At 50.0% G+C, this 27,853-nt stretch overlaps 1 protein-coding gene across 1 annotated transcript; it reads right to left on the bottom strand.

Moving 5' to 3' along the window:
* Nucleotides 1-2,402: 2,402 nt before the first annotated feature.
* TM6SF1 (transmembrane 6 superfamily member 1) lies at nt 2,403-27,412 on the bottom strand. Its single transcript, XM_077774272.1, has 9 exons — nt 27,313-27,412; nt 23,126-23,223; nt 18,357-18,460; nt 16,568-16,650; nt 15,609-15,730; nt 13,605-13,709; nt 11,371-11,463; nt 10,885-11,004; nt 2,403-3,244 (listed from the first exon to the last, which is right to left on the bottom strand). The coding sequence occupies exons 2-9, from the start codon at nt 23,144-23,146 to the stop codon at nt 3,053-3,055; spliced, it is 840 nt and encodes a 279-aa protein (XP_077630398.1). The 5' UTR covers nt 23,147-23,223; nt 27,313-27,412; the 3' UTR covers nt 2,403-3,052.
* Between the last annotated feature and the right edge of the window lie 441 nt (nt 27,413-27,853).

The raw sequence follows: 27,853 nt of genomic DNA, 5'->3' as shown, positions 1-27,853 counted from the left end.
TTATAAATATGATACACAATAATTTGCATACATTCCAAATCCTTTCTAAATTTTAAGCAGCTTACGTTTCTGACACCACAGTCCTCACAAAGATGGATTATCTCAATTTCTCCATTGACTTTACCCCAGCAGTACACACTGTCCTGAGCTGTACCAAGTGCACACTACTGTACTCTGCCCTGCAGACAGCACACAAAGTTTATTGTTTCGTTGCCTTTTATTTTTTTTAGAAGACCACTAAACATGCCCTAGCGCTTCCTCTAGCTTATTGAACTGATAAGTATCAAGCATGGCCTCACAGGCTAGTCCTGCTAAGTAGTAGTACTGCTGCAGTACAGATTAAAATCTCAGAAAATCCCACTTATCTACTTTATAGGTATGGATCGCTTTTATTGTTAATATCCTAAGTCATCTAAAGGCTTGTTCTCTTTCTTTGTTGTTTTTTTTTTTTTTACAGACCTAACTACCATAATGAATGCTGCATATTAAGAGAAACCACAAGAAGGTTATACATTTGGTTGTCTCATAATCTTGGATTTGATATGAACCAACACATATTCCTTGTTGTCATCGACAGAACCCCAGTTTGTATGTACATTATTCACACTCCTCTCTGTTGTGTTTGGGGGAAAAAAAAGACATTTTAGCCTTTTTTAAGGTTATTGATTTAATTTCATGTTATTTGGTTGCATGAAGTTGCCCTTAACCACTAAGGATTATCAAGATTTTTGCACAAACTGATACATGTCTAGGGTCCTCTTATCAAGGCGGCTGTGCTCCTCTCTCCTGCCTTGACTCCACTATCACCAGATCCTCAGTTAAAGATAAATTAGCATTTTTTTAAAATGACCACTCAGCATAATGCTTAAGGGATCTTTCTGTGACAGAACCCAGGAAGCCGTTCCTAAACACATAATGTTGGCATACTGAAGACAAAATTGAAATTGCCCTTCAGTTTTGAGGCCATGTGTAAAGTTTAACCATATTGTAAAATATCTATTCCGTATTAGAAATAGCTAGTCAGCAGCTTATACTTCTCAAAACTCATGGTTATGTACACAAACTCAGTTTTTATATGTGAAGTTAGTGAGTCTTTTTGTGTTATTCTAAAATAAAGGCAATGATTTATTTTTTCCCAATGCCAATACAATTTGAGCTAATCACTCAAGGTGGATACTTCACAGTTGAAAGCTGGAATCAGCAGTAGCCCTATGGGAAACCAGACATTTTAAATGAACCACTGTTTTCTTTTGAGCTAGAATTAGAATAGTTGATATTCATCCACCAACCATTATCATGTGTACATTATTGTTGCTACTGTGATAATAGAGACTGTATTTATTTTTATGCCACAGCTTCTGCTGCGCGCGCGCCTCCAGTCAGTTTGGGTTTAATCAGTCCTGTTATGCTTGTCCTTGGGCCATCTTTCACGTATTCGAGGTTTGTAGTTGAAAAGTTTACTGTAAAAAAAAAATCAAAAACAAAAAAATGTATTGTTTTTACAGAATAAATTTATTGGAATGTGTACTGGGCGTAAGATTTGAGGTTGTAAACAACTAAGTTAGTGTAATTTGGCTTCATATATGTAATGTGAGGTATTAATGTAATTCGTATATTAAAGCAAAAATTGTTAACGGCAAGTTGACAATAGAAGTAAGTGCAGGTGAGGGTTTTCTTTTTCTTTTTCTTTTTTTGAACACTCTGGGTTTTAGGTTTTTTTTAAATAAACATGGGGGAGGGAGAGGAATGGCTCCACGATCGCTTGCACCTCTCAGATAATATTACCCAGTTCAGTGGACCCTGAATGAGCGCACTTGCCATTATCCATGCGTTTTCTTATTTTGGACCCTGTTGTCTTATTTTGGTGAAGGGCTAATAAATAACATGAAGAGAAAATGTGGGAAGTTCTAAGAGCGCAGGGCCCCTGGCGATTGGGGGGGGAGGGGGGTGACGATTATGGCGGCCAGGGGCTATGGAGGCCAGTCTGCTTACCCCTCTAAGGCACTGAGAAGGCGGCTGTGTTTCTGGTGTGTTTCTCTCATTTAGCAAATTGTAATTTTTTTCTGTACTCAAATTCCAGATATGAAAAGTTCACTAAAAGCTAATAGGAATGCCAATCCAGTTCTTTTCCCTCAAAAAGTACTTTTCAATTTTGAATACTTTAATTTTAAATTAGTGAAATGTAATCAGTTCATCAAAAGTCCTCTTCATTCCTCACACTAAAACAGAAGGAGAATGTAGATGACATTTTGAATTGGAACATGTAACTGACAGATTTTTAGAATAAAAATCCTAAAGACTACAAAACTGTTTCTGGGGAAAAAAAATACAAAATTTTTCAAATTTATTAAGACTTGTTTTCATAAAAGGCCAAAAATAATTTATTAAAAATATACACAGAAATACAGTAGAAATATTTCCAGTCACCAATAAAACAAGTATTCATTAAGGATAATGATAAAGTTACCGATCCCTCCTTAGCTATTTAGACTCACAAAAAAAAAATTTTTTTTTATTAAAAGCAGTGTTAAAAACAGCAGTAAATAATATCCCTTCCTTGGGAAAACATTTTTCAAATAACATCTTAAAATACTGTGATAATTTGCTTTTTATACTGAGGTTGATAATGACACATACAGGTCTTATATGCAAGAAGTATTTCTCCAGTATGTATTTGCTGTTCTGAATTCCTGAATATGCATAGGCCGTATTCACTTTTGAATAGTTTCATTTTCACGCTCACACTGTAGGAACTAAACTGTACATATATACAGTTATAGTTAATATGTGCAAACAGAATATCGAAATAGATGGCCACGTTACTCACAAATAATTTGTGAACAGATTTCTTTAAACTCTTTCTCAACTTCATTTATCCTTCAAAAAGAGAAAATTTCCCCGCACAGTTAGACCCTGTGAGAGCTCACACGTACCATGCGGGGCCAGAATGTCTGGATTCTTAAGTATCCCTGTGTGGGAAGGGAGTGAAATGGGACCAAAGGTCAGTACCAGGAATAAAAGTCCGTAATCTAGAGAGGAAGAAATAATAGTTTTATTCAACTTTTTCATCTGCCTTCGTTTTTATAAAGAACTCTGGTTTGTAGATACAACGATAGGCCAGGAGCTGAGGAAGAACTCCGTAGGCTACGTTTAATGCTAGAAAAAGGCTTTTCGCTTCTTCAGGGACTCGGTAGACATAAGCGGTTCTAGCGTGAAGAGAAGCACCGATGTGAGAAAACTGAGCCTGTTGCATTTAAAAAAAAAAAGGGAGGGGGGAGGTCAGCATGAGTTCTGCGTTCGGCTAGATTCACAATGTGTTCTGGATGAGTCATTCAGACCGTGTTTCCTGTGCCCTCAAAACCAGGACTTAAAAACAATTCACAGTCTTGAGATTTCGCTGGATTTAGGGCCAGTTTTAACACAACGATTCAATTCAAATAAAGTACACCTTCCTTAGCTCGGCTGGATCACACACCATGCAGTGTCCCTTACCAAACAGCAGTGCTCAATTTAAAAGAAAAATTGAGCAAAACCTCTCTGTTTTTTGGGTGTTTTTTTTTTCCTGATTTGCATTCTGAGATCCTAACACTCATACTCTGTTGTGGCTCAATAAGCGTGTTCGGTAAAAGTGAAGGAAGTACAGAGTTTAGGAAGCATAAGTGCTTTTCTATGGCTGTTTAAAGTGAAGCACTGAGGACCTCAGCTTCCTTAGTCAGCCTTTCACCTCCTCCTGGGAACGAGAGCCCAAAGCCCTTCTTTATGTGTTTTTTTGTTTCTTTCTTCACATATTTGTTGTTTATGCAACTTAAAAACTACTGAGGGTTGTTTCATAAGTACGGTTGTTACCAACTTGGTGGGGGTGGGGGAGTAGGATTATGGCGGCTCTGTATAAAATGGCAAATGTCCAGGCAGGCGACCTCAAATCAAATTCTCATTTATTTCGTACAGCTTGTCACCACAGCCTGAGCCCAGAGTCTCCCACGTGCACTTAAGCGCTTGTCCGTAACGTACATTCAGAATCTGTCCTGTCTGGTACGCCTCCTGGGCACAGGGGGAGACTATTAGGAAAGGCTCCTGGGTGAGGATGTCCTCAGTGTCCCCAGGTCCTGACAGGATGCAGCCCCGCAGTGCGTGTTTCAGATCTCCCTGAAACCCACGCTGCACGTGAAGAAAGGACTGGAAATCTAAATCTAAGCCGTGACGAATTATTAGTTCATCAGGATCAAAGTGGAAAGAAGTCACAGAATAACAAGAATGAAAAACTAACTCGCTTTAAATACAAACAAAGCTATCTTACATTTCCTTCCCTGTGAAATCAGTTTATTCTGCGACGTGGTGAAGACGAAACTCGCCTTTTCCACGACACATACGGGACGAGCTCTCATGAGCCGCACTCGTTATGCATTTGTAGCCATTGCGGGTGTTTTCACAGGTGACGTTTGTACAGACTGCTGCCATGCTGGGCACCTCTGGTGCAGGTTTGCTACTCTCGGGAGGTAAGAAATCAGTGTGGCATGTTGCCAAGACCCAACACGTACCCGGTCTGTGCGGCCCAGCAGGGCTCTGCCCCCTTACGCGCCCCCCGGGGCAGGTGCCCGAGCAGAGCCCGGCAGGTGTGAGGCACCCCAGCTCCGGGCTCTGAACACCAGGTCCTGGAGAGTCCAGGGCGTCGGAGAGGCTGCCCTGCGGGGCTGCTCCCGCCCCATCCCAGGAGCACGGAGCCAGAGCGAGGCCCCGTCCTTAATCCTAGTTCTCCCTAGAGCCTCTTTTCAACAACAGTGATTTTCTGAATTAATATAACCAAACTTTTGGACTAGACGCCAGACTTGAACCTTGATTTTCAAGAATCGTGGGTTTGATGTCTCTACAGACACATACGCATCACAAAAGTCCCCAAGTTGGGGGAAACGCCAACCATCCTTTGAGAGAGGAAGTAGTGTGAGCAGTCACACCTACTTGCACAGCAGAACCTGCACCAAAAGTCAGTGAGTCCGTCCGTCCGTCCGTCCGCTCCCTTCCTGCGCTGACCAGTGCAGCTAATACCTCATTTTCCAAAACAGCAAAAATCACAGCCACATGACAAAATGGTCCTGTCCTAGAGTAGACTGTAAGCCCACCGGGCAGGCACTGTGTGTAATGCTTTATGTGGCACCTCTCGCACTGTTAGAGCTCAATAAACGTTCATCACTAATGGTCTTGTGACTGTCACAATGCAAAGAGCTTCTGCAAAGCATTTCTCTATTTTTATACCTGTTTCAGTAGGCCTTCCTCCTCCAGCACCATTTCACCAGGGGACGGGTCCACATCTCTAAAGCACGGAGCTGTGTGCACCCAAGAGAAGCTTCAGGCCAGTGTCGTGGGCTTTCAGGCACTGCCTGCACTTGTAATGGGTGTGGCGCTGGCGGCCACGCCTCCCCCCAGTGCGCACCCAACCACAGCTTCCTCTCCACCGAGCGGTGGCCAGTGCCCCGGGTTCTGAAGTTTCAGAAAAACCTCCGCTCCCCTGAGGAGTTTCCTTCCCACGCAAGGGGCTGCTAAGAGCCTGCACAGGGTCTCGTGGGTGATGTTCCTGCCAGCACCCAAGGCCTCCAGACGCCAGGGCTCCAAGCTCAGCCGGGCACCTGGTGCTGGGTCAGTGGCTCAGCGCTGCTGAACTGTCACCCAGGATGACAGGTACAACTTGTAGGGCCCAGAAATTTTTGTAGAGTCCAGTGATGTGAGGTTGAGCGCCTCATCATTTTTCTTATTCTAAATCTGTTTTCACCTCAAACAAATTTAAAAGATACACTTTGATTGTTTTTTAAAGACATGGATGACTGGAATGGAAAATGAGGCAATAAAGGCAAAGAACGGTTACATTTTAATAGCTCTCTTTTCTTATATTTATAGAGACAACCTGGAAAGGATGCCTAAAAATCACAATCTCGGTTCCAGAGGAAGAGCTGAAAGAGTATTATGTGTCCACATAAGTATCACAGGCCAAAACTAATGTGAACATTGGGACAGCGGCCAGGCTACTGGGCCAGTACAGGCCGATACGGCTAATCCAGAACTCTGTTATTTTTTAGGGTGTTCTGAGCAGCTCAGTCCCGTGGTTAAGGACACTGAATCTGGAACCATACTGAGTGTCCAGCCTCAGCTCTACCACAACCCAGCAGCATGACATTGGGTTAGGTACGTAACCTCTCTGGCTTCCTCATCTGTAACAGCAGGATGATGGCAGCACATTGCTGGGCTGGGGCAATGAGGTGACCTTTGTGAGGTGCTTAGGACCATGCGTAGCAAGTAAATTACCTGTCCCTGACCTGGCATTCTCCTTCACTGCGAGCTCAGGTGGGCTCTTCGTTTTCAGACCCCCTTGCTGGCCTTCTGACCATTTCAGGACTGTCTCTACCAAAAGATAATCATGTGAAGATTTTAAACCCAAAGTCTGACCTCAATACTAATTAAAGATGTATTGTGATGAATTACACTAGAAGCAGATTATTAAAATAGGATTTGCATTAGTATCCCAGCTCTCCACCTTCTCCCTAGATCTCTCAGATGTATCCTAAAGGTTTCCGTAAAGAAAAACATACCATAAAATTCACCTCCAACAGCCAGCTCTACAACCAAACTGTCCACAGATAAGCTTCTGGACCCTCGTGCGAGGAAGTCCACGGCACCCGCAGGGCCCGGGAGTCTGCGTGGCGAGCGGGAAGGGCCCGGCTGACCGAAGCAGGGCCGTTCTGTTTCCATGGGTGTGGCTGGGTGCGTGCCAGGCCCACCGTGAGTCTGTCCCAGAGCTTTCCCCCAGCTTCTCTGATGCTTAGGTAATTATGTCCGCGTTTTACCGTTTAGGCACTAACACCCACATGTAGCCACAGGATAATGAATGAGCCTCTGAGCAGCACAAGGCATTTCTAGAGCCCCCTTGGGAATCTTCTCCCAGTAGCAAGAAAGGAGGAGCAGAGACCCATGGCTCATTCCGTGCCGGGCACTGTCCCCCTCTTACACAGATTACCTCACATGGTCCTCAGTGGCTCTGTGAGAAATGATCCTAACTTTACAGAAGAGGAAACCGAGGTAGCCAAGGTCACGAGCCCATCGGTGACAGGCTGAGAGACGAACCAGTCCGTCTCCAGAACTCAGACTCTTAACCATGTTGACTATATTGGCTCTGATTGTTTTTCTTTTAATCTCCAGTGATGTTTCAGCAGAGAACAATTCTTCGGTTGCTAGGAAGTGCTAGTAGTAAGTGGGTCCAGGCAGCCTGGTGCAAGCTAGATTTGCAACTTTAATCCCATGATAAGAATTTTGTGTGACGAGACACTGGCATTAGGAATAAGTCCTCACTGGAACTCTTTGCCGTAAAACGTGCCTTGGTTTTATTTTATTTTACTTTTTGATTGATGTTTTGATTTTTTTTAACATTTATTTTTGAGAAATAGACAGAATGTGAACAGGTAGGGGCAGAGAGAGAGGGAGACACAGAATCCGAAGCAGGCTTCGGGCTCTGGGCTTCACCCCAGAGCCTGATGAGGGGCCCAAACTCACAAACTGCGAGATCATGACCTGAGCCGAAGTTGGCCGCTTAACCAGCTGAGCCACCCAGGAGCCCCTGGTGTTTTGATTTCTGAAGGCAGAAGATTTGGCAGATTGCTCCGTGATCTGAAACCAGGGACTCGCTAACTAACGTGTTTTCCAGACTCCACTGACCTAGACATTTTTCAAGGATTTGTTCTTCTTATTAAATCACGTAGACCTCTGGGAGTTCACTAGGCCTTTCAAGAAATGCAGGTTTTGATCAAAGTAGTGGGATTGTGAATGCACAAAACTTCCTCTTATTTATTTATTTACTTACTCTGTGTGTGGAGGAGAGCGCCAGCGGGGGAGGGGCGGAAAGGGGAGTGCAGAGGATCTGAGGCAGGCTCTACACTGACAGGCTGACAGCAGTGAGCCCGATGCGGGGCTCGAACTCCCCAACCGTGAGATCACGACCTGAGCTGAAGTCGAGCGCTCAACCGACTGGGCCACCCAGGCGCCCTCGAGTGCACAAAACTTCTAAGTGAGGAATGGCCGTGTTAGCAAAGCCAGGGGCGCCAGTCGGGGCTGAGGAGGGTGTTCTCCGGTGAGCGCGGGAGCGGCCCGCCCCAGGTGAGGACTCCCGCCACGCGCGCGTGCTGGCTGGTGCAAGACGGACCCGGTGACGGAACCGCGCGTCTCGTCCCGTGCACTGCTGCGTGGCGGGCGCTCTACCTTTTCCTCAGGCTGCGCACTCTGAGTAGGGAAGCACTGGAGCCAGGCGCCGCGGGGGTGGCAGACCGACGGGTCTCCGATCGCCCCGTTCTGCTGGGTCGGGAGAAGCCGCCTTCTGACAGCGACAGATCTAGTCTTAGCCTCCAGCCACCTCGCCAAGCTGGGCCGGGACGGAGGAGCCCAAGGCCACGGCCGAAGTGCCGACGGCTGCCAGGCGCCCTGCCGTCCACACGGCCCTTCCGGAACCACCTGCCGGAGCCGCGGGTGCGCGTCCGCAAGCCCAGCCCTCACCAGCAGGCACCACCCGGGGTTGGCGCCGCTGCCCCAGGTTCAAGCACCCACCGGCCGCCAGGGGATGACCTTGCCAAGCCTCGTGACTGCTGGCTGTCCACAGGACTGGCCTTGACCTAGGCTTCCTGCCTCCTTCTCGTCTTGTCTCCCGGGACCTGACTGGGCCCCACACCTGGCCTCCCTCCTAGACGACACCCCGCGTTCCTGCCGCGGGGGGACCAGGGCACACGGCACGCAGAGGAAACCCCGTCACGTCAAACCCCGAGCCAGCTGATCGTGTGAGAAAGGGGGCGGGTGAGAGCGGGCTGGGCGGCAGATGGGGGACCGCGGCCGAGGAAGCCAGAGCCAGGGCTCGCTGTGCCCCGGGGCCCGCGCGCCTCCCCAGCCTGACGGCCACCGGCCGCTGGCAGTTCACCGCCTCCCGCCCCGAGGCGCGCGGACTCCTCCGCACCCACGCGAGGGCCTGCCCTGTGCAGCAGGCTCTACCCCGGTCCCTGTTTGCGGGAGAAGTGGGGTGACGGTAGGGCAGGAGATGGGCTTCGGGGTCAGACGGGATTCCGCGCCCCGATTCTGCCCGCCAGGTAGTAGCTGTGACCCAGGCGAGTGCCAAGCTGCGCTGAGCCTCAGCTCGCTCTGCTTTGAAGGGAGGCCGCGTGCTCCCCGCGCTGCTCCGGGGCACGGGCACACGGACGACCACCGCTGCTTCCCTTGCAGCCCGGGTGGTCCCAGACCTGGCTCTGGAGACGCTCCCACACGGCCAACTTGGCACAAGCAAGAAACAACTGTAGCGTGTTAGCCCCTGAGCGTTCGCTGCGCGGGCAGAGCGCATGGCCCGCGCTCCCCGCCCCCCGGGCAGCTAGCCGCGCACAGCCTGCACCCCCACCCCGGGCAGCTAGCCGCGCACAGCCCGCTGTGCCTCCCGCAAGGCGAGGGGAGCTCAGACCCGTGCAGCGCAGCGGTGAGCGCTGGGGTTGAGGGTTGCTCTGGAGACAGCGCTAAGGGGCCCTAGTGGTGGCCGGATGGCAGGGCTGAGGGGGAATTAGGCGCAGGAGTCTGGGACGGCCGGGGCTGAAGACAGAAAATGCGAGGTCAGCTTGTAGCTGGCACTGAAAGATGCGGAAATGAAGGCCTCTTCAGGGGTCGGCTAAGGGGCTTCTCCTCCCCCTTCCCTCCTTCAGGGAAAGAGCAGGAACCCTTACTTCTGGATGCTGCACCAACTGTTTTGATACTAATATTCTAATTCTGTAATTAAGAATTCCCTCAGGGGCACGTGGGGGGCTCAGTTAAGTGTCTGACTTCAGCTCAGCTTGTGATCTCACAGTTGGTTCATGGGTTTGAGCCCCACGTCGGGCTCTGTGCTGACAGCTCAGAGCCTGGAGCCTGCTTTGCACTCTGCGTCTCCCTCTGTCTCTACCCCTCCCCTGCTCACGCTGTCTCTCTGTCTCTCAAATATAAATTTTTAAAAAAAAATTTTTAAAGACCTCAGATGGAAGGATTTAGCCCAAAGGATTAACCCATAAATACTATACCTGTTTTTCCACCCTATAAATTCTAGAGTGTTCTTTTGCCAGAAGCATAATTAACCGTATATGCTGACCATTTCCAGATGAACCTCATTCTTAGGTCAGCTTGAAAAGAGCAAGATGCAGAGAATGATTTTAAAAGATGAATTCATTTGTTGTTTTTATTTAGAGTAAGGGGAAAAAAAGATGAAATTACTTAATAATTTTCTTCCTCCTTCCTAAGATCAGTTTGTTTTGCTAGTTGTTATCTTGTAAAAATGTACTTTGTATAATCATACAATTCCCTAGATGATTTTATTCCAGTTCAGTGAAATATGCACTCACTGAATACCTTCGTAAGCTCGGGCGCGGACTTGGCTAAAGAGCAAGAGGAAGGAACAATGATGGACCCTGCTTCCCCAGAAGGAGAACTTTCTCAAACCCCGTTACACTGGTTCAAGATCGTGTTGTGGAACAGAATTCTGAAATCTCAAATTTAGATAGACGTCTTCAACAAAACAGCTCTCCAGTCTTTTTGTTCAGAGACTGGGAAAGGGTCCTGGGAGGCAGTGGGGGGGCCTGGGCATGTGACCTTGGACAAATCGTCTAACTTCACTGAGCCTCAGCTTCCTCGTCTATATAACTGGATGGCACACCTAACGTCACACACCTGGTTATGAGATTTAAATAAAATGCATATGCAGAAATGTCTTCCAAAGAACCATAAAACGAAAGGGGACATGCCTAGTAACTATTTCCTGCCCCTCAACACCAAGCAGAGATGTTTCTTAGATACACAACAATGACAGCCAAATCCCCAGCGAACTTTCTTAATAGAGCGTATTTTTAGTACCTGGGCTACACCTCCAGCATGTATCAGTGTTATGTCGACCATCCAGGAACATCCAGGAACCACTAAGCCATAAAGCGCAATCACAAAGTAAGGGACAGAATAGAACAGATACGCCAGCATCTGCATTGAAGAGAGAAAGAACATCTTCAGCAAATTAACAGTTAACCACGCATGACGAAAAGCACAAAAGATTTCACATTTCTAACTCCCATCTCCTACATGGGGCCACATGTTCCCATTTTTTTTTAATATGTTTATTCATTTTTGAGAGAAGGAGACACAGAATCTGAAGCAGGCTCCAGGCTTCTGAGCTGTCAGCATAGAGCCTGACGTGGGGCCCAAACCCATGAACCAACTGCGAGATCATGACCTGAGCCGAAGGCGGATATTTAACGGACTGAGCCACCCAGGCGTCCCCCACATGTCCCCATTCTTCAAGAGAGAAAATCAACATTAGAAAAATCTGAGGCTTCATAACTACTTGACCTGGATTTTAGGGTAAGCAGCAGGATCCTTTAGGTAGGGCTCTTGAAATTGCGTGTAAAATCGGCAGAGCTCAGCCGGGCAATCCAAAGCAATCTAGGAAGAAAAAATGAATTCACGATAAAGTTACAATCGCGTCTGATTCTCAGGGTTTGCTGAGAAGGCTAAACGTTCCAGGTTCAGCCTCAAGCTGTTCTGCTGTGTAACAAAAAACTGTGTATTCCAGAAGGTCATCAGTAAAAGGGAAAGAAAGAAACGGTCTACTTAGATCTACTCTAAGGACAGGAAGGACAAGTTAGTAGTGGAGCCGGAAATAGCTGCTGCTCTGTCCTTGCGTACCTTCCAAGGACGCAGCTTAAGTATCTAGATTTCAGCAGGCAAAGCGCAGCGCACGCTGGATTACCGGTTTCACTTCCTGGAAATGACTAGCCCACTCCTCCCTGCAGGAAGAGAAGCCGTTCCTCTTCACAGCGAATCCATCTAACTGTGCTTTGCAGTATTTACGAAACCGCACCCTTCTCTCTCCAGCGAGTGCCTCACGGCGTATATGGCCTTTGGGGGCAGTAAAGGATAAGGATTTGCAAGCCGGGTCCTGCGTGAAGCCACGTCGCCATGTCCACTTTGAAAGGGAGCACAGAACAGTGTCTCTGGCACGTTACTGGGTCCCCTCGGAGTCACCACCCTCGTGCATCACCCCTCCTGTCCTCGGCCATAAACGTCATCCCACGTAGGCCACATCCATGGACACAAACCAGGGGCAGAGTTGGTAAAAATGGGCCCAAACTTAACAGCCCATCCGCCAAAGCCCCACCCACCACGTGTCAAAAACTCACAGGCACGCGTCCTTCTTGTGTGCAAGAATAGAGCTGGGGCTCGTTTTTGCTGTTCCTGCGGTTCTTTGAACTTTGGGGATTACAGCAAACTAACCTAAGGACACTTAGGGGCGCCTGGCTGGCTCAGTCAGCAGAGCGTGTGACTGCTGACCTCAGGGTCACGAGTTCAGGCCCCACGCTGGGCATGGATATTACTGGAGAAAAAACCAAAACCGGTGTGTTGCTCTGTGGTCTGAGTAAAGCCTCCAGCCCCGCCTCCTCCTTTGCATCCCCTCCGGGCCACTCCTCCTGTGACTTACTCCCGGAAATTTCTGACGATCTGCTGATTGATCTCGCCCTGATCCCAGCCAGCTACACAGGGTATATATATATAGCTTGAGGGCCCCAAGACTGTGAATCAGCGACAGCANGCCCCACGCTGGGCATGGATATTACTGGAGAAAAAACCAAAACCGGTGTGTTGCTCTGTGGTCTGAGTAAAGCCTCCAGCCCCGCCTCCTCCTTTGCATCCCCTCCGGGCCACTCCTCCTGTGACTTACTCCCGGAAATTTCTGACGATCTGCTGATTGATCTCGCCCTGATCCCAGCCAGCTACACAGGGTATATATATATAGCTTGAGGGCCCCAAGACTGAATCAGCGACAGCTGCCCACACTTGCCACTTGGCTCCCTGACTTGGGCAGTGCCAGCAGCAGCCATAGAACAGTAACTGTCCCTGAAGCTGAGTGCATTACCCGTGTAATTCCAGCCACTAAAATTTCTTTCAAGAATAAATCATGAAACTGCGGCATCGCAAGGGTCCTCCATCGATAAAAAACAGTAACACCAATCATTTACTGAACACTTACCAGGTGTCAGGCCCTCTGTAAGTGTTTTGCTGTTTATTATCTTATTTAATCTTCAAACCAATACCATAAGGTGGGTACCGTTCTTTTATAGCGAAAAGAAACAGGTCAAAGAGCCTAAGTCATTTTCCCAAGACCACACGGCAGGTGAAGAGCCAAGATTCTAACTCCTTCCTCTAGTCGCCTTCCTCAATCCCTTCTCCCTCCTCCTGAGAACACAGCCTTAGCCGAGTCTTCAGGGATCACCCATCCCAAAGACATTTACATCAGAATCAGAAACATTCAAAGAAACCAAAAGAATGAGACTCTAATGGCTAATTTTTCAGGCATCCTAAAATAGGGGAAGGAAGAGACCCCTGGGTGGGGCTTGATCCAGGGACCTGGAGGAGGTGGCATGGAGGGACACAGGAGGGGCCACACCCCAGGGCTGGGGTGGGGGGGAGGGACTTCATGCAGGCAGGAGTGGCAGCAAGCAGGGCCAGGCCTCCAGGCTCTAGAAGGTCTGATTAAATATGTATTTCTCTTCCTTTTTTAATGTCACTTTGATCTGTACACTTACCAACCCTCTAAACAGACAAAATCCAGTCGCCAGGAGGAGACACACAACCAGCATTAAATCAAATGGTCTTCTCAGCAGGTCCTTTGCTTGGACTTCTTGAACGACCTAAAACAGAGTTTGTAACCCATGAGCAGTCCCAGAGCATCCAGGAAGAGTCTGAGATCTACTGAAGCAGGGGGCTGAGATGCGGGACGGTGAGGGGTCCTGAAGGCTCAGGACTCGTACCCTAAACCACTAAGCACTTAAGTCAGGAAAATCGTGTCCCTCCTCTCAGCGTCCAGATTGCTCATCTGTGAGACGAGGAGATTGGGCCAGGTCACCTTGAAGGTTCCTTCAAGCCATTAAATTTTTCTTGAGATAGCAGTTTTGTGATTATAAATGTAAGATACGCTCACTTTAAAAGTAAGGTAAATCTGGGGTGCCCGGAGGGCTCAGTCAGTTAAGCATCTGACTTCAGCTCAGGTCATGATCTCACAGTTTGTGGGTTTGAGCCCCGTGACAGGCTCTGGGCTGACAGCTCAGAGCCTGGAGCCTGTTTCAGAGTCTGTGTCTCCCTCTCTCTCTGACCCTTCCCTGCTCTCTCTCTCTCTCACAGAAATAAATAAAATATTAAAGAAAAAAAAGTAAGGTTAAGTCATAAACCCATCACACCAAGAGCCACTGTTTTTTTCTGGAGATCTATATATAAACTGCATTTATATTTTACTAAATTATGGCTTTATGTATAAATAACTTGACATAATTTGAGTGTTCTTTGGACACTCAGCATCTACCTATATTATAAGCACTTGGCCACATTATTAAAACTCTCCTAAAACTTAAAGTCCTGTGGAAACACCCTATTTTAGCCGTGCTCTCATGGGTAGACATTTATGCAGTTTCACTGTAAAGTGACGGTGAACAATTCTGTACATAAATCTCAGCATCTCTCTGCAGATTTTCTGAGGATGGGGCCTCAGATGAGGAGTTTAAGGGGCTAAATTTGTCAAGGGTGATAATACTGCCCACCTGCTCTGCCGGGTGATTCTGAGTTTGTGCCCCTGTCACCAGTGTGTGACAATGTCCATTTCTCTCTGGTCGTCGCTGTGCTTTAATATTTAAGAAATGGTAACGGACAGCTGTGTGTGTCTTTGGACACGAGCACTCCATTGAGGCACTGACAGGGAGACTTTAAAAGCGGAGCCCAGGGCTGTGTTACTGTCTGCTTTTCCTTTTTGACAACCCCCAACCTCACCCCCCCCTTCCTCAAAAGGGTGTAAGGGACAGAAGCCATCACTGCCCCAACCTGAGTTCATTCAGCAGGCGTCTAACTGTTTACAAATGAAGGGTCTGTACATTACAACGCATGTTCACAAGTTCTGTCGTAAATCTTACAGTAAAATGAGTAATCGCGTTCTGATTATCTCTAGTAATTCATTTTCATGGATCATTTTGCTTAAAGAATCTTGTCTGAGGACCTCATGCCTATAAAAAGGAAGAGAAACTTAGGAAGATGTTACTAGCTTAGAAATGAAGACCTGAACAGAGTACCTGCCCAGCCCACACTGTTTCACTCTGGCCACCTCGGCTGTGAATGGGAGGCAGGTGTCTCAGAAGACGTCCGTCCTGTAGCCAGGCCTCCAGGGGCCTGGATCTCTGGGTAAGTCACACCCTGCGGCTGTGCGTGCTGCCTCAAACAGCAGTATCTCTCCAGCCCCGGTACCTTGAAAGAGGGGCCCAGATGCTCCAATGCCAGGCCATAAACAGCCTCGGCCACACCACACACTCCACGCACTGGGAACAGCCAGGAGGACCCAGTGCATGGCCTGGCCAACTGAAGCAGGTGTGTTCAGACAGAAACGCCCTCTCTGCTGCCATCCCTAAGGCGGGGCCAGTGCACAGAATGGACACAAACGGACCACCCCGGCTGCTCGCGTCCGCGGACCGCGGTCCAGCGCAATCGCCAGGATATGCGAGTGAGCCTGTGTGATTGGGAACAGGTTACAGTTAACGAAACAAAATCACCTTTGAGGGATAATTATAATTTTCTGGTGGCTGATTATAGATTCTGAAACCAGCCCAGATGGGAAGACAGGTGTACGGTATGCTTAAGAAAAAAGCAGGGCAAATGCGTGTTCCATACTTCCCTATTTAAAAAGAAAGAAAGAGAAAGTCAAAAGTTTGCCACAAGCATGTGTAAACACAAGCAACATGTAGGATATGCCCCACCTCAAGTCTAAAACTGCTATGGACCAGATGATATTCTTAATGAGATTAAAAAAAAAAAAATCAATTTAAAGGGGCGCCTGGGTGGCTTAGTTGGTTAAGCGTCCCAACTTTTGCTTAGGCCATGATCTCGCGGTTCGTGGGTTCGAGCCCCGCGTCGGGCTCTGTGCTGACTGCCAGCTTAGAGCCTGGAGCCTGTTTCAGTCTGTGACTCCCTCTCTCTCTGACTGTCCCCTGCTCACGCTGTCTCTCTCTCTCTCCTAGAAATAAAAAAAAAATCAATTTAAAACTATGAGGTGCTTTTTAACAGGCACGTTGTAGCCACTGTACTATTAAAGTATATTTAATACAATACCCTGGCTTCTTACATAAATAACCTTTTACGTTAGCTTTCGAGAGTCTTCACTTTCAAATGTATTTATCAAGTGTGTCGAGTTACATATAATACAAAAAGCTGTAGGAAGTATTTGCACACCACCTGTAACCACAAACACAGTACTTACCCCGCTAGATCCTACATGTCAGGAAGCCCTGATACAAGATTGTCTAACTGTTCAGCGTCCACTTCCGAAAACTGCTATAAAGCCATTTCTTAAAAGGTAAGATTAAGGAGGGGAAAAGGAAGAATTCCACCAAACAGCTTTATGGTAAGCTTGGAATTTCTTGGTTCTGTTAAAACCAACATAGCTTCTCTATTTAAGAATGCTCCCCACCGTTTCAGAAAAAGAAAAGTGAATTTGAAGATAAACGTTTCTTACCCACAATGTTTCCTGGCACAAAAACAACAATGCTCATGATGATAGATCCAACCCAGTAGAGGCCGATGGTCCTGTAACTTTCCCTGTGGTGAAAACATCTTGGCTCAGTGCACTTGCCTTAGAATTCCATTAGCAGAAGACGATCCATTATTATCCTGTCGGTATCCTAACTAGTGAAGTCTGTGAACCGAAACTTCCTGAATCAATAGTGAAAAATCAACCCTACGGGACCCTAGTGATCAAACTTCATTTCCACCTGCGACAGACCATAGAACCTGCTGTGTCGCCTTTTGAAGAGGAATTTCGCTTGCGATGCCTCTCATCTGTTCATCTACAGCACCGTCGATCCCTGTCAAAGGAAGTGCCTCATTCGACGGCCTCATGTGAAACTCCCAGCAGGAAAGGAAATAGAAGGTTCAAAAAAAAAGAAGGGAAATCAGACTCATATTTTAAATCACTGGAAATATGAGTAATAGGATGTTAAGTGGGCTTTCCGTGGTGTCAGGATTTTGGCTGGAGCCCTAGAGACAAAGATAATACGTGACCCCTCCCCTGTGTTCGAAAGGAGCCACTGGACACAGACCCCTGATCTTACCAGGCAGTGTGGACAAAAAGCTCTTTCAGCCAATAACCCTGACAGCCCACCTCCATGAGGGGCTATGAAGAATCAAAAGGAGATTCTCTGAAGGGAAACCGGAGGACAACACTGTGCTTTCTGCCTGCGCCCCCACCTCCCAGATTCCCCAGAGGCCAATTCACAAAGGCTGGGATCGTGTGCAGGAGAATCTTCTTCCCCGGCCGGAAGCCGACTGAGCTGCAGACACTCTGGCCCACTCCCGGCAGCCCCCGAGCAGAGCCCAGGCATTCTCTGAAATACGTGCCGTGGTCCCTGGAACTTGGGTGCATCTCATGAAGAGATCGGCCAGTGCCTAGAGACGTCCAAACCTTCGCTGGAGCTGTCCTTGAGTTCATGCGTGAGGGGGCAGGGGCGGGGGGCGAGAATGAGCATTGTGTCTAACCTGGGGCTGAGGGGAGGCCCGGGAACACAGCTGGACTTGAAAAGATCCTGCCCCAAAGTGTATGCAATCTGGGTTAGAGGGATCCCCACAGAAGGAAGCTGTGGGTTCACCACCATGGCCAGAGGAGTCCCACACATTCGGCCAGAGAGAGCTCTGCTCACTTGCATTTGCAACACCACGGTCGCTGGGGTCGGGTCTCCCGAGAGCCCACACATGTGCTCCCCATGACGGACCTAGCAGATCGTAACAGAGGGCACCAATCCCCCCCAAAATCTGCCCTCTTTCTTTAACCAAGTATGTACACATGCACGTTCCCAGAGGAGCCAGCAGCACAGCGACTTGAGAAAGAGCAAAAAGAGAGGCCGTATGCCCCAGCCTCAGTGCAAACCCCTACGCCGCAGGGCTACACCAGACCCGGGCGGAAGTGGGCGGAGACAGAGCTTTGACCCAAAATGAGATGGAAGTTTTGAATCAGAACACACTGGGCTTTAACGCCTGCAAATGAGACTGTCCTTACAAGAGAATACAGTCCGTACTGTATTCTGCCCAAGCAAGCTTGTCACCACGGCCGGGGACAATCCACAGGGACACGTTCAAAAGGCAGTGATGCCGAGAAAGCAAAGCCACGTCTAACCTGTGTCCAAGGAGCATAGATTCGTGTCCGTGTGTGCCTGTCTCTATATTTGCCCCCACACGTGCGTTTTCCTTACATACCCGCATACCAGGTGCTAAGCCAACGGCACACACAGCAGACAGACGGGCAGACTTACTCCCAGGCTATGGCTGCCACCATCACCAGATACATCAGATAATGAGCAGAGCCGTCCCAATAGCAGATCATGTGCCCATATGCCGTGTTCAGATACGGTTCACCCTAAGGAGAGATTAAAAAACGAATCTACTTTAAATCTGACTCAAACATCTCAACACGGAACTCCTGTATATTTCATGTGTATTCCAAGTCACATGAAACAGCAGAACCTGAGTGTGTTTGTCTACTATGCAGAATTCTGTACAATTCCAAATTGGTAGGAACATGAAAACAGAACTTTACCCTGGAGCCCCCCAAAACTGGAGCCTGCCATGGGACGGCCGTAGAGAACACCCACCATCCTCTGACATGCTGGGTCAAACGCCCGTGGACGGCAGTACAAGGCTGACAGCCTTAAGGACAGTCCTGACTGCATGGCTAACTGAGGCCGAGTCAAAAATGAGACTCAAGGAGTTTGGCTCTGGCCGGAGGTGGGTGGCCAGAGATGGCCCAGTTCACTGGAGCCGCCGGCTGACCTTCCCGATTCACCTACGTGGGCATGCCCAGGCTTGCTGGGGTGAGGATGGGGAAGGCACGTCTGCCCCACACACATGCACACAGATAGACAGACGGGCACCCGACCGCCCTACAGGACAGACATGACTCCGTTTTACGGATGAGGAGACAGAGCTCCAAGGGGTTGGGAGACCAGCCTAAGGTCACACAGCTGACCTCTAGCACAGAGCATACTATCGAGAAAAGTCATACTTCTGAGGATTTTTTCATTTTACGACCATGAGATTACATGATGGGCTACATGTCCCTCTTCCAGGAGGCTACCACAGAATCACTGTCAAGTTTGCACGGGTTTTTCGTTTCCTTCTGACTCTGCTCGCATTCCTCTCTCCCCCATCCGTGCTCTCCCGCCGTGTTTCCGAAGATGCCCTCAGTCCTTTCTGCGGCCACAACAGTCAGGTCAGCTGGCCAGGAGGGCCCGCTGACGCCTGGCGTGTCCTCCCTCCCCGCACGTCACGTGCAGCGAGATCTAGTGAGGAGGCAGAAGTTACACAGCAGCCGGGCTTCTGTACCCACGCCTGACGTGCTCCCACCGAACAGTCCAATCCGATTTCGTGACTGTGACTGTTCACACCTACACAGCGGGCGCTCGGAGCCGGCACTTGTTTCTCTCGGTGGCGCGGTGGGCGTTGTTTTTAATTTAAAAAAATTTTTTAAGGTTTATTCATTTTTCAGAGACAGAGACGAAGTGTGATGGGGGAGGGGCAGAGAGCAAGGGAGACGCAGAATCTGATGCGGGGCTCGAACTCATGGACCATGAGATCATGACCTGAGCTGAAGTCGGACACTCAACCAACTGAGCCCCCCAGGCATTCCCTCGGACATTTTTAACTGGATGCCCCAACAGGCCCTTCAGAACTCCTGAGTTTTCACACATCAGCTTCTGCCCTCAGTTAAACCCCAGCTGGCTTCTCTCTTCTTCTTTTTTTTTTTTTTAATTTTCTTTATTTGTTTTGAGAGACACTGAAAGCGAGCAAGCAGGGGTTTGGGGCAGGGAGAGTTGGGGGGGGGGAGAGAATCCCCAGCAGGCTCCTCACTGTCCGCACAGAGCCTGACACAGGGCTTGATCTCACAAACCCTGAGATATGACCTGAGCGGAGATCAAGAGGCTGCTGGTCAACTGACTGAGCTCCCGAGGCACCCCCAAGGCCTCTCTGTCTGAACCATGACACCACCCTGCCTGCCCAGCTCAAAGCCACAGGGTCCGTTTCCACCCCTCTCCTATGCAGTGTGTGGGCACATCCTTTCATTTCTGCCTATCAGGTCACCGCGGGCCACCCTCCAGCCAGTTCAAACCCTCCCTGCCCCTCACCTTGCAAAAACGGTCCCTCAAGCTACCTGCCCTCCTTCCGATCCACCTGCTAAATGAAGAGTCATTAGCTCTCAACACGTGGCTCCTGTGTCCCAGAGCATCCCAGGGTGCTGCATCTGCGGGACCAGCCCCTCTTCTATCGGGCAGCCGGGCGCCCAGAACCTGGCCCCGAGGACCCACCCACAGTGACACCGGCCCACCTCTTCGCAACCCATCTACCTCGCCCCCCACCACCCTCGGCAGCTCAACCTCCAGGCCATCTCAGCAGCCACCTTCTCCCCAAGACCTGCCCCCTTGGGACCCTGTGGTCACAGGCTCTCCAGGCTCCCTTCAGCCTTGGGGACTGTCCCTTCTCAGTCTGCTTCAGGGGGCCCTTCTGACCACGGCCCCCCACCTTCCACCCTCTGCCCACTTCTCCTGAGCAAGCTCCTCTCTTCCAGACCTCAGGTGCTCCCAAATCTCTCTGCCAGGAACAGTCCTCGGCACTCAAGCCCTACCCACCAGAGCATCTCCAGGGGTGCCCCTCAACCGCCCGGAACCCCACACATCCCCTGAGGAAGTCAGCACTGTCCCTGCGCACCTGCACCCCCGGCTGACCATGGGGACACACCTGCTGTTTCTCACCTCCAAGCTTTTGCTCAAGCTGTCTCTTCCCCTTGGAAAGCCCTCCACGTTCCCCCCACCCCGTTCATCTGGAAAATGTTTATCATCCCCTGTCATTGCCATTTAAGAAAATTTAGGGGCGCCTGGGTGGCTCAGTCAGTTAAGTGTCTGACTTCAGCTCAGGTCATGATTTCACGGTTTGGGAGTTCAAGCCCCACATCGGGCTCTGTGCTGACAGCTCAGAGCCTGGAGCTGCTTCAGATTCTGTCTCCCTTTCTCTGCTCCTCCTGCTGCACATGCTTTGTCTCTCTCTCAAAAAAAATAAACATTAAAAATTTTTTTTAAATGCTGGAGCAGTGTCACATATTCGAAGAGGACCCCCTGACTGCTCCGGACCCCATTCTTGCTGTGTGCACAGGCAGGCCATGAGTTAGTGCCTTTCACTTTCCTGTGCACTGCAGACGTTGAGGTTTTTTTTTTTTTTCTTTTATGAATTAAAGCTCTGTGGGAACACCCTGCAGCAAGCTAGGCTACTGGAGCCATTTCTCCAGCAGCATTTGCTCATTTTGTGTCTCTGTGTCACATTTTAGTAATTCTGGCAATATCTCAAACTTTTTCATTCCTATGATAGTTGCTACGGGCATCTGTGACCAGTGACATCTGGTGTGACTGTTGTGACTGTCTGGGGGCCCCGTGAACCATGCCCATACAAGACGGTGAACTTACACGATACTTGTTGGGTGTGTTTGACTGCTGCGCCTCCCTGCGTGCCTCCATCTCCCTCCCTGTCCCCGGCAAACTTCGCTGTCATCTTGTTCTAGGAAACTGCACAGCCCCCACCTTCAGTGACCACCGCCCTGCGCAGTCAGCAGCTGTCGACAGGAAGGCAAGACCCTCCAGCAGAAGATGGTGACTCGCTGAAAGCTCTGACAATGGTGGCAGTTTTTGCAATAAAGTTAATATTAAGGTAAGTGCGCTCTTTGGAACTAATGCTATTGCACTTAATAGACTACAGTATAGTGTAAACATAACTTTTTTTTAATGTTTATTTATTTTTGAGAGAGAGAGAGCAAGCGGGAGAGGGGCAGAGAGAGGGAAACCGTCTGAAGCAGCTCCAGGCTCTGAGCTGTCAGCACAGAGCCCTAGGCAGACTTGAACTCAGGAACCGGGAGATCATGACCTGAACCAAGGTCAGACGCCTAACCGACCGAGCCCCCAGGTGCCCCATAAACATAACTTTATACGCACTGGGAAACCAAAACATCCATGTGACTTGCTCTATTGGGATATCTGCCCTAACGCAGCGGTCTGGGACTGAACCCACATCACCTGCAAGGTGTGCCTGTATGGTGCGCGCAGTGTGTGTCTCCGTCGCTGCTCTTAGGATCATCTCCCTGCCACGTCAGACAGCTCCTGGGGTAGAAAGAGGCCCCGTGATCCCTCCCCACCCCCCAAGTCTATTCTGGCTACTGTCTGCGGGACTGAATTCCTCCCGTCTGGTTTAATAACACCTGCGCACTCCCAAAGGCAGGAAGCGGGATGGCTTACTCTCCCTGCACCCCCAACCCATCCCTGGGTCCCCGCTCACTCACTCCAGGTCCCTCCTCCCTGCCTCCTGTGCCTGGCCCCGCCCCGGCCAGCCTCCTGCCCTTGCCAGTCCCAAAAGCCTCCCCTTCAAGCCCGTCCTTCCTAGAGCTGACTGCATCACTCCCTGACTCAAAATCTTCCCTCCAACGTGAGATAAAGTCCAAACTCCCTCAGCTTGCATACAAAGCTCTCTGTTATTTGAAACACAGAAGAAGACGAAACAGCTCTGCTCCTTATTTCCTGTGTGACTTGAGAAAGTGACTTAACCTCTCTGGGGCAGATTCATTACCTGGTAACACAGGGAAGAGGACTAGGTGTCCCAAGTGCCAGGTAGCACTAGCAGATGACGACAGGGAGGGAAGGATCATCATTCGAGTGGCTTCCTTAAGTGCCTTGGTGTTCGATACTCTCCACGTGTAAGACTTACTTGGGCTTTCGGATATAGTAGTGGTCTCACAGTAACAGACACCAAACGCTGAATTCACTTAGAGGATCTCATTCCCGGAGAAAGGGGGTGAGGGAACAGGTGTAAGACGGATGCTGAAGAGAAGCGCCTCCCACTTTGCACGTGAATAAACCACCTCCGTCCGTGGCACTGGATACCATGTGTGGTACCTGCTTCCACTGAACGGAGGGTTTCACCTCTGAGCCGCGTGGCTTGGGCTGCTGACCGTTGGCGTAAGGCTTACGGTCACTAAGCGACGCCTTACCTCTCTCAAGTAGTGCGTCATGAACCCGTCAATGATCCCATCCTGTTCGAGTGCTATGATGAGGTTCACCACGCTGGTAAAGCCGAATACTGCGTACACTAAAGCGGAGAAAGCGAGAGTGTATTTTTTTAATTAAAAGAAAAATTTTTAAGTAACACTCAGCCCCAACATGGGGCTCGAACCCACAACCCTGCTATCAACAGTCGCATGCTCCCCTGACCGAACCAGCCATGTGCCCCCAAGAAAGCAGTANACCGCGAGTTCATGACCTAAGCGAAAGTCGGACGCTTAACCGACTAAGCCACCCAGGTGCCCCAAGAAAGCAGTAGTTTAAAAAGTAGTAGGTCAGGAGGGGCGCCTGGGTGGCTTGGCCAGTTAAGCATCTTGATTTTGGCTCAGGTCGTGATTTCACTGTTTGTGAGTTCAATCCCCACATCCAGGCTCTGTGCTAATAGTGCAGAGCCTGCTTGGGATTCTCTCTCTTCCTCACTCTCTGCCCCCCACCTCTAAAAAATAAATAAACATTGGGGCGCCTGGGTGGCTCAGTCGGTTAAGCATCGACTTCGGCTCAGGTCATGATGTCATGGTCCATGGGTTCAAGCCCCGAGTCAGGCTTTGTGCTGACGGCTACCTCAGAGCCTGGAGCCTGTTTCGGATTCTGCGTCTCCCTCTCTCTGCCTCTTCCCTGCTCATGTTCTGTCTGTCTCTCTCTCTCAAAAATAAATAAACATTAAAAAAATTTTAATAAATAAACAATTAAAAAACAAAAAGCAGTAGGTCAGGAGACAATGACTAAGAGCTTGGCATTCACCAATAACAGTGACTTGTTTTTAATGTGTTCCAGAAGACACTGTGGACACTCAGCATGAACTAACAGAAGGTCCCTCCTGCACACACATCGGGACCTTTGCCTGTGTCACTGCCCAAGCGCTCTCTCCAGGGAGACAGAATGACAAAGTCGCCCACTAACTGTCCCACAGGATTCTACCAGGCCTGCCCATCCATCCTCCACTCCCCACAGGGGGCTGCTTGGGCCCCACCTGCACATAGGGAACAAAACCAGTAGCCAGGGGCCAAGCACACAGGTGACCACGAGGTAGGTATATTTAAAATAATGACTCAGGGGCGCCTAGGGGGTTCCGTCCATTAAGCGTCCGACTTCAGCTCAGGTCACGATCTCACGGTTTGTAGGTTTGAGCCCTGTGTCGGGGTCTGCACTGGTGGTGCAGAACCTGCTTGGGATCCTGTCTCCCTCCCTCCCTCCCCCTCTCTCTCTCTCTCTCTTTCTCTCTCTCTCTCTCTCTCTGTATCTCCCCCTCTCTCTCTCTTTCTCTCTCTCTCTCAAAATAAACAAGTAAACTAGAAAAAATGTTTTTAATAAAGTAAGATAATGACTCAGAAGAGATCATTCATACATCTCCATGAATTCCAAGCAGCCCAACCCACGGGGCGTTCACTGTTCACCCTGTTCCACACCGAAGACCCTCAAGGCAGACAATGGCTGACGCAGGGGTGTTTACAATGAATGTGAGATGGCACCGCTGAATATTAAAGCAGGAAAACCACAGCATCTCTGAGCATCTTACTGGGGTCATGAGGATCTGCTAAATGGGCTGAAAACCACCCGCAACCAAATAGCTAAGGAACAATATGTTTTAAACAGCAAGTGATCGCACTTCGTGTGTGTCATTTACCAGTAAGGCTGGATTTTCAAACTGTCACAAACCAGAAACCACGTGATGGGCATGGACGGCAGAGGAACCCATAGGTGGACATGAGAGAAGCCAAGAAAGGGGCGCCTGGTGGCTCAGGGCATGATCTCACGGCTGGTGAGTTCAGCTCTGTGCTGACAGCCTTGAGTCTGGAGCTGCTTCGGGTTCTGTGTCTCCTCTCTCTGCCCCTCCCCTGCTCACACTCGGTCTCTCTCTCTCTGTCTCTCCGTCTCTGAATCTGTCTCTCTCAAAAATAAATAGACATTAAAAAATAAAAAATAAAGGAGAAGCCATGGAAAATTAAGGGAGGAGACTTCCCAGACTGTTAATTCACAGAAACGGGAAGCTGGCCTTGCCCAGCCAGCAGCTGGGGCCNAGGGGAGGCTGGCCTTGCTGAGCCTGCAGCTGGGGCCACGGCATTCACATTCTCCCTCCGGAGCGGGAGGCCCACCCCTGCCCCGCCCCGCACACCCTGCCTCCCTGTGCCTCCCAGGCCTGTGCGCCAGGCCTTGCCGTCTGGAACTGGCCGTCAGGTGATCAGCCACCGTATGTCTCCCAGGAAAGGGAGCATTCAGCACCTGATCACTGGACAGCTCCGCCAACCCTGGCTGAGGCTGCCAGGGGCGTCCCAGGCTGGTGGTCAGCCCAGGCCAGAGCCCCAGTGTGCTCTAGGCTATGACAGAGACCAGGACAGAGGGCTGAGGGTTCAGGAGTAAGGGTGCTCAACCCTGGGAGTCAGAAGAGACGCAAGTCAGCTAAGCGTGGGCACCATGGAGCTGGGGGGCAAGATGGTGGCAGGAGACCAGTCTAGAAAGGTGGGCCGGGGCCAGAGCAAAGGCAGGCGGTGTGGGGCAGGAGAAAGGGTGTGGACCTTGGACTTGGACAGGTCCAGCTTATCTGCTGACTGGCTGCCCAATGTTAGGCAAGTTACATCATTTACCTAAACTTCAGGGTTTTTTAAAAAAAACTTTAAAGTTTATTTTTGAGAGAGAGAAAAACAAAGTGTGAGCAGGGGAGGGGCAGAGAGGGAGGGAGACACAGAATCCAAAGCAGGCTCCAGGCTCTGAGCTGTCAGCACAGAGCCCAATGTGGGGCTCGAACTCACAGACTGTGAGATCATGACCTGAGCTGAAGTTTGATGCTTAACCGACAGAGCCACCCAGGCGCCCCTAAACTTCAGGGGGTTTTTTATGTGCAAACTGGGAGAAATCAGTTACTCATAATTCTTTCCCTCCCCACCTTTGCCAGGACCCACTGCAGGCAGACAATATTCCCCACACCGCTGATGACGTACGCAGCCACGTGACTTGCTATGGCCAGTGGCGTGTGTGTGGAATTGACGGTGGCCAACTCCATGTCTCCTGTGCGGGGAGGAGGGCACACCTTGTGGAACTGCTGGTCCAAGAGCCACAAGACACAGCCCTGAATCTGACCCACAGCCCGAAGCACAGCCTTCACGGCCACCCGCACACCTGTGAGCAAGAAAACTAGATGTTTGTGGCCAAGACACAGAAATACCCTACGTGTCCATCAATGGATGGATGGATAAAGACACACATAGACATGACGGAATATTACTCAGCCATAAAAGAAGGAAATCCTGCCATTTGCGACAACATAAATGGATCCCGAGGGCATTGTCCTAAGTGAAATAAGTTATCTGGAGAAAGACAAATGCCGTATGATATCATTTATATGCAGAATCTAAAAATCTGCCGTCACAGAAACAGAGCTTGGAGCAGTGGTTGCCGGAGCTGGTGACTGGGGGACGTGGGGAGATGCTGAGCAAGCAAACTTCTNTCATGGTCTTTGGGGTCAATGCCATTCTCACTGTGTGAACTTGACCTCGTTTTTCAGCTTCTCCATCTGTAACTGGAGGGTATTTGATGTGAGGGTCAAATAAAATACTCCCGCTGCAGTGCTCAGGGCCACACCGGGCACATCTTAAGTGCTTCATCAGTGGTGTTTTTATTTATTTAATACACGCGTGTATTTTTCAGGCACCGCTCCAAGTATTTTACAAATATTATTTAATAATTGCACCAACCCTCCGTGGTGAGTACCGTCATTTTCCTCGTTATACAAATGTGCAGACCGAGCCACTGTACTTGTACAGCTAAGTTCCACACCCGGTGAGACCGCAAGCCAAAGGCCAGAGGTACAGGAAGGAGAGGGGAGGTCAGAGGTCAGAGCATGGCGGGGGCGGGGGCGAGGCGCAGAGGGGCGTCCTGGCTGGCTGGCCCTGGCGGCGAACTTCTACCATGATCTCAGCAGGGAAAGGGTGGGGTCCACGGCCCAGGGGAGGCGTTAATTTGTGGCCCTGAAACGCTCCTACGCTTCCTGCCACGCTCCCGGCGGGCGCGGGGCACCGGAGGCAGACCTCTCGTTCACGGAGGAAACACAGCGCAGGCGAAGTCAAGTGTCGTGGCGTGAGTGGACACGGCAGTCGCCTCCCAGGGGCCCGCAGGCACGTACCATAGAACAGCGGGTCCCGGGGCGGTTTTCTTTTGACGAGGACCCGAGCCAGAAGCGCCACCAGGAGCAGGGTGAGGGCAGCAACCCCGACGACTGTCCAGGAACTGCAACGACCGGAGCAGGGAGGCGGTCACTTATCGAAATAAACANCCCGAGGGTGGCCTGCGCCTGCAGCTCCCCCAGGCCTTGCCCCCAGGGACGACGGGCCTCACCACCGAATCTGCCCCCCGAGCTGGGCCAGCCCGAAACCCTCAGACTGAGCTCCGGGGAACACACGGGAGTCACAAGTGCACGGGCCTTTCAGGAGGACGAGGAAGGAGGGCCACGTGGAAGAGGCTGGGCAGGACCTGCCGCCAGAATGAAGCCAGCTCCCCACCCCCAAGGCCAGCAGGCCGGTGTCCACCCCGCACCTGGGAGCTAAGGTGACACCGGGCTGNGGGCACCCCGAGGCAGCAGTCAAGAGCCCTGCATTCTGGCCCCTACTCCGCCCCCGCCCAGCTGTGCGGCTTTGCCAAAGCCTGCTGTTTCATCACCTGTTTAT

Source organism: Crocuta crocuta, unplaced genomic scaffold, assembly GCF_008692635.1.
Source record: "Crocuta crocuta isolate KB4526 unplaced genomic scaffold, BGI_CrCroc_1.0 scaffold7, whole genome shotgun sequence".
Lineage (NCBI taxonomy): Eukaryota > Metazoa > Chordata > Mammalia > Carnivora > Hyaenidae > Crocuta > Crocuta crocuta.
The sequence above is the reverse complement of the archived record's forward strand: the minus strand, read 5'-3'. Positions and strand labels throughout refer to the sequence as shown.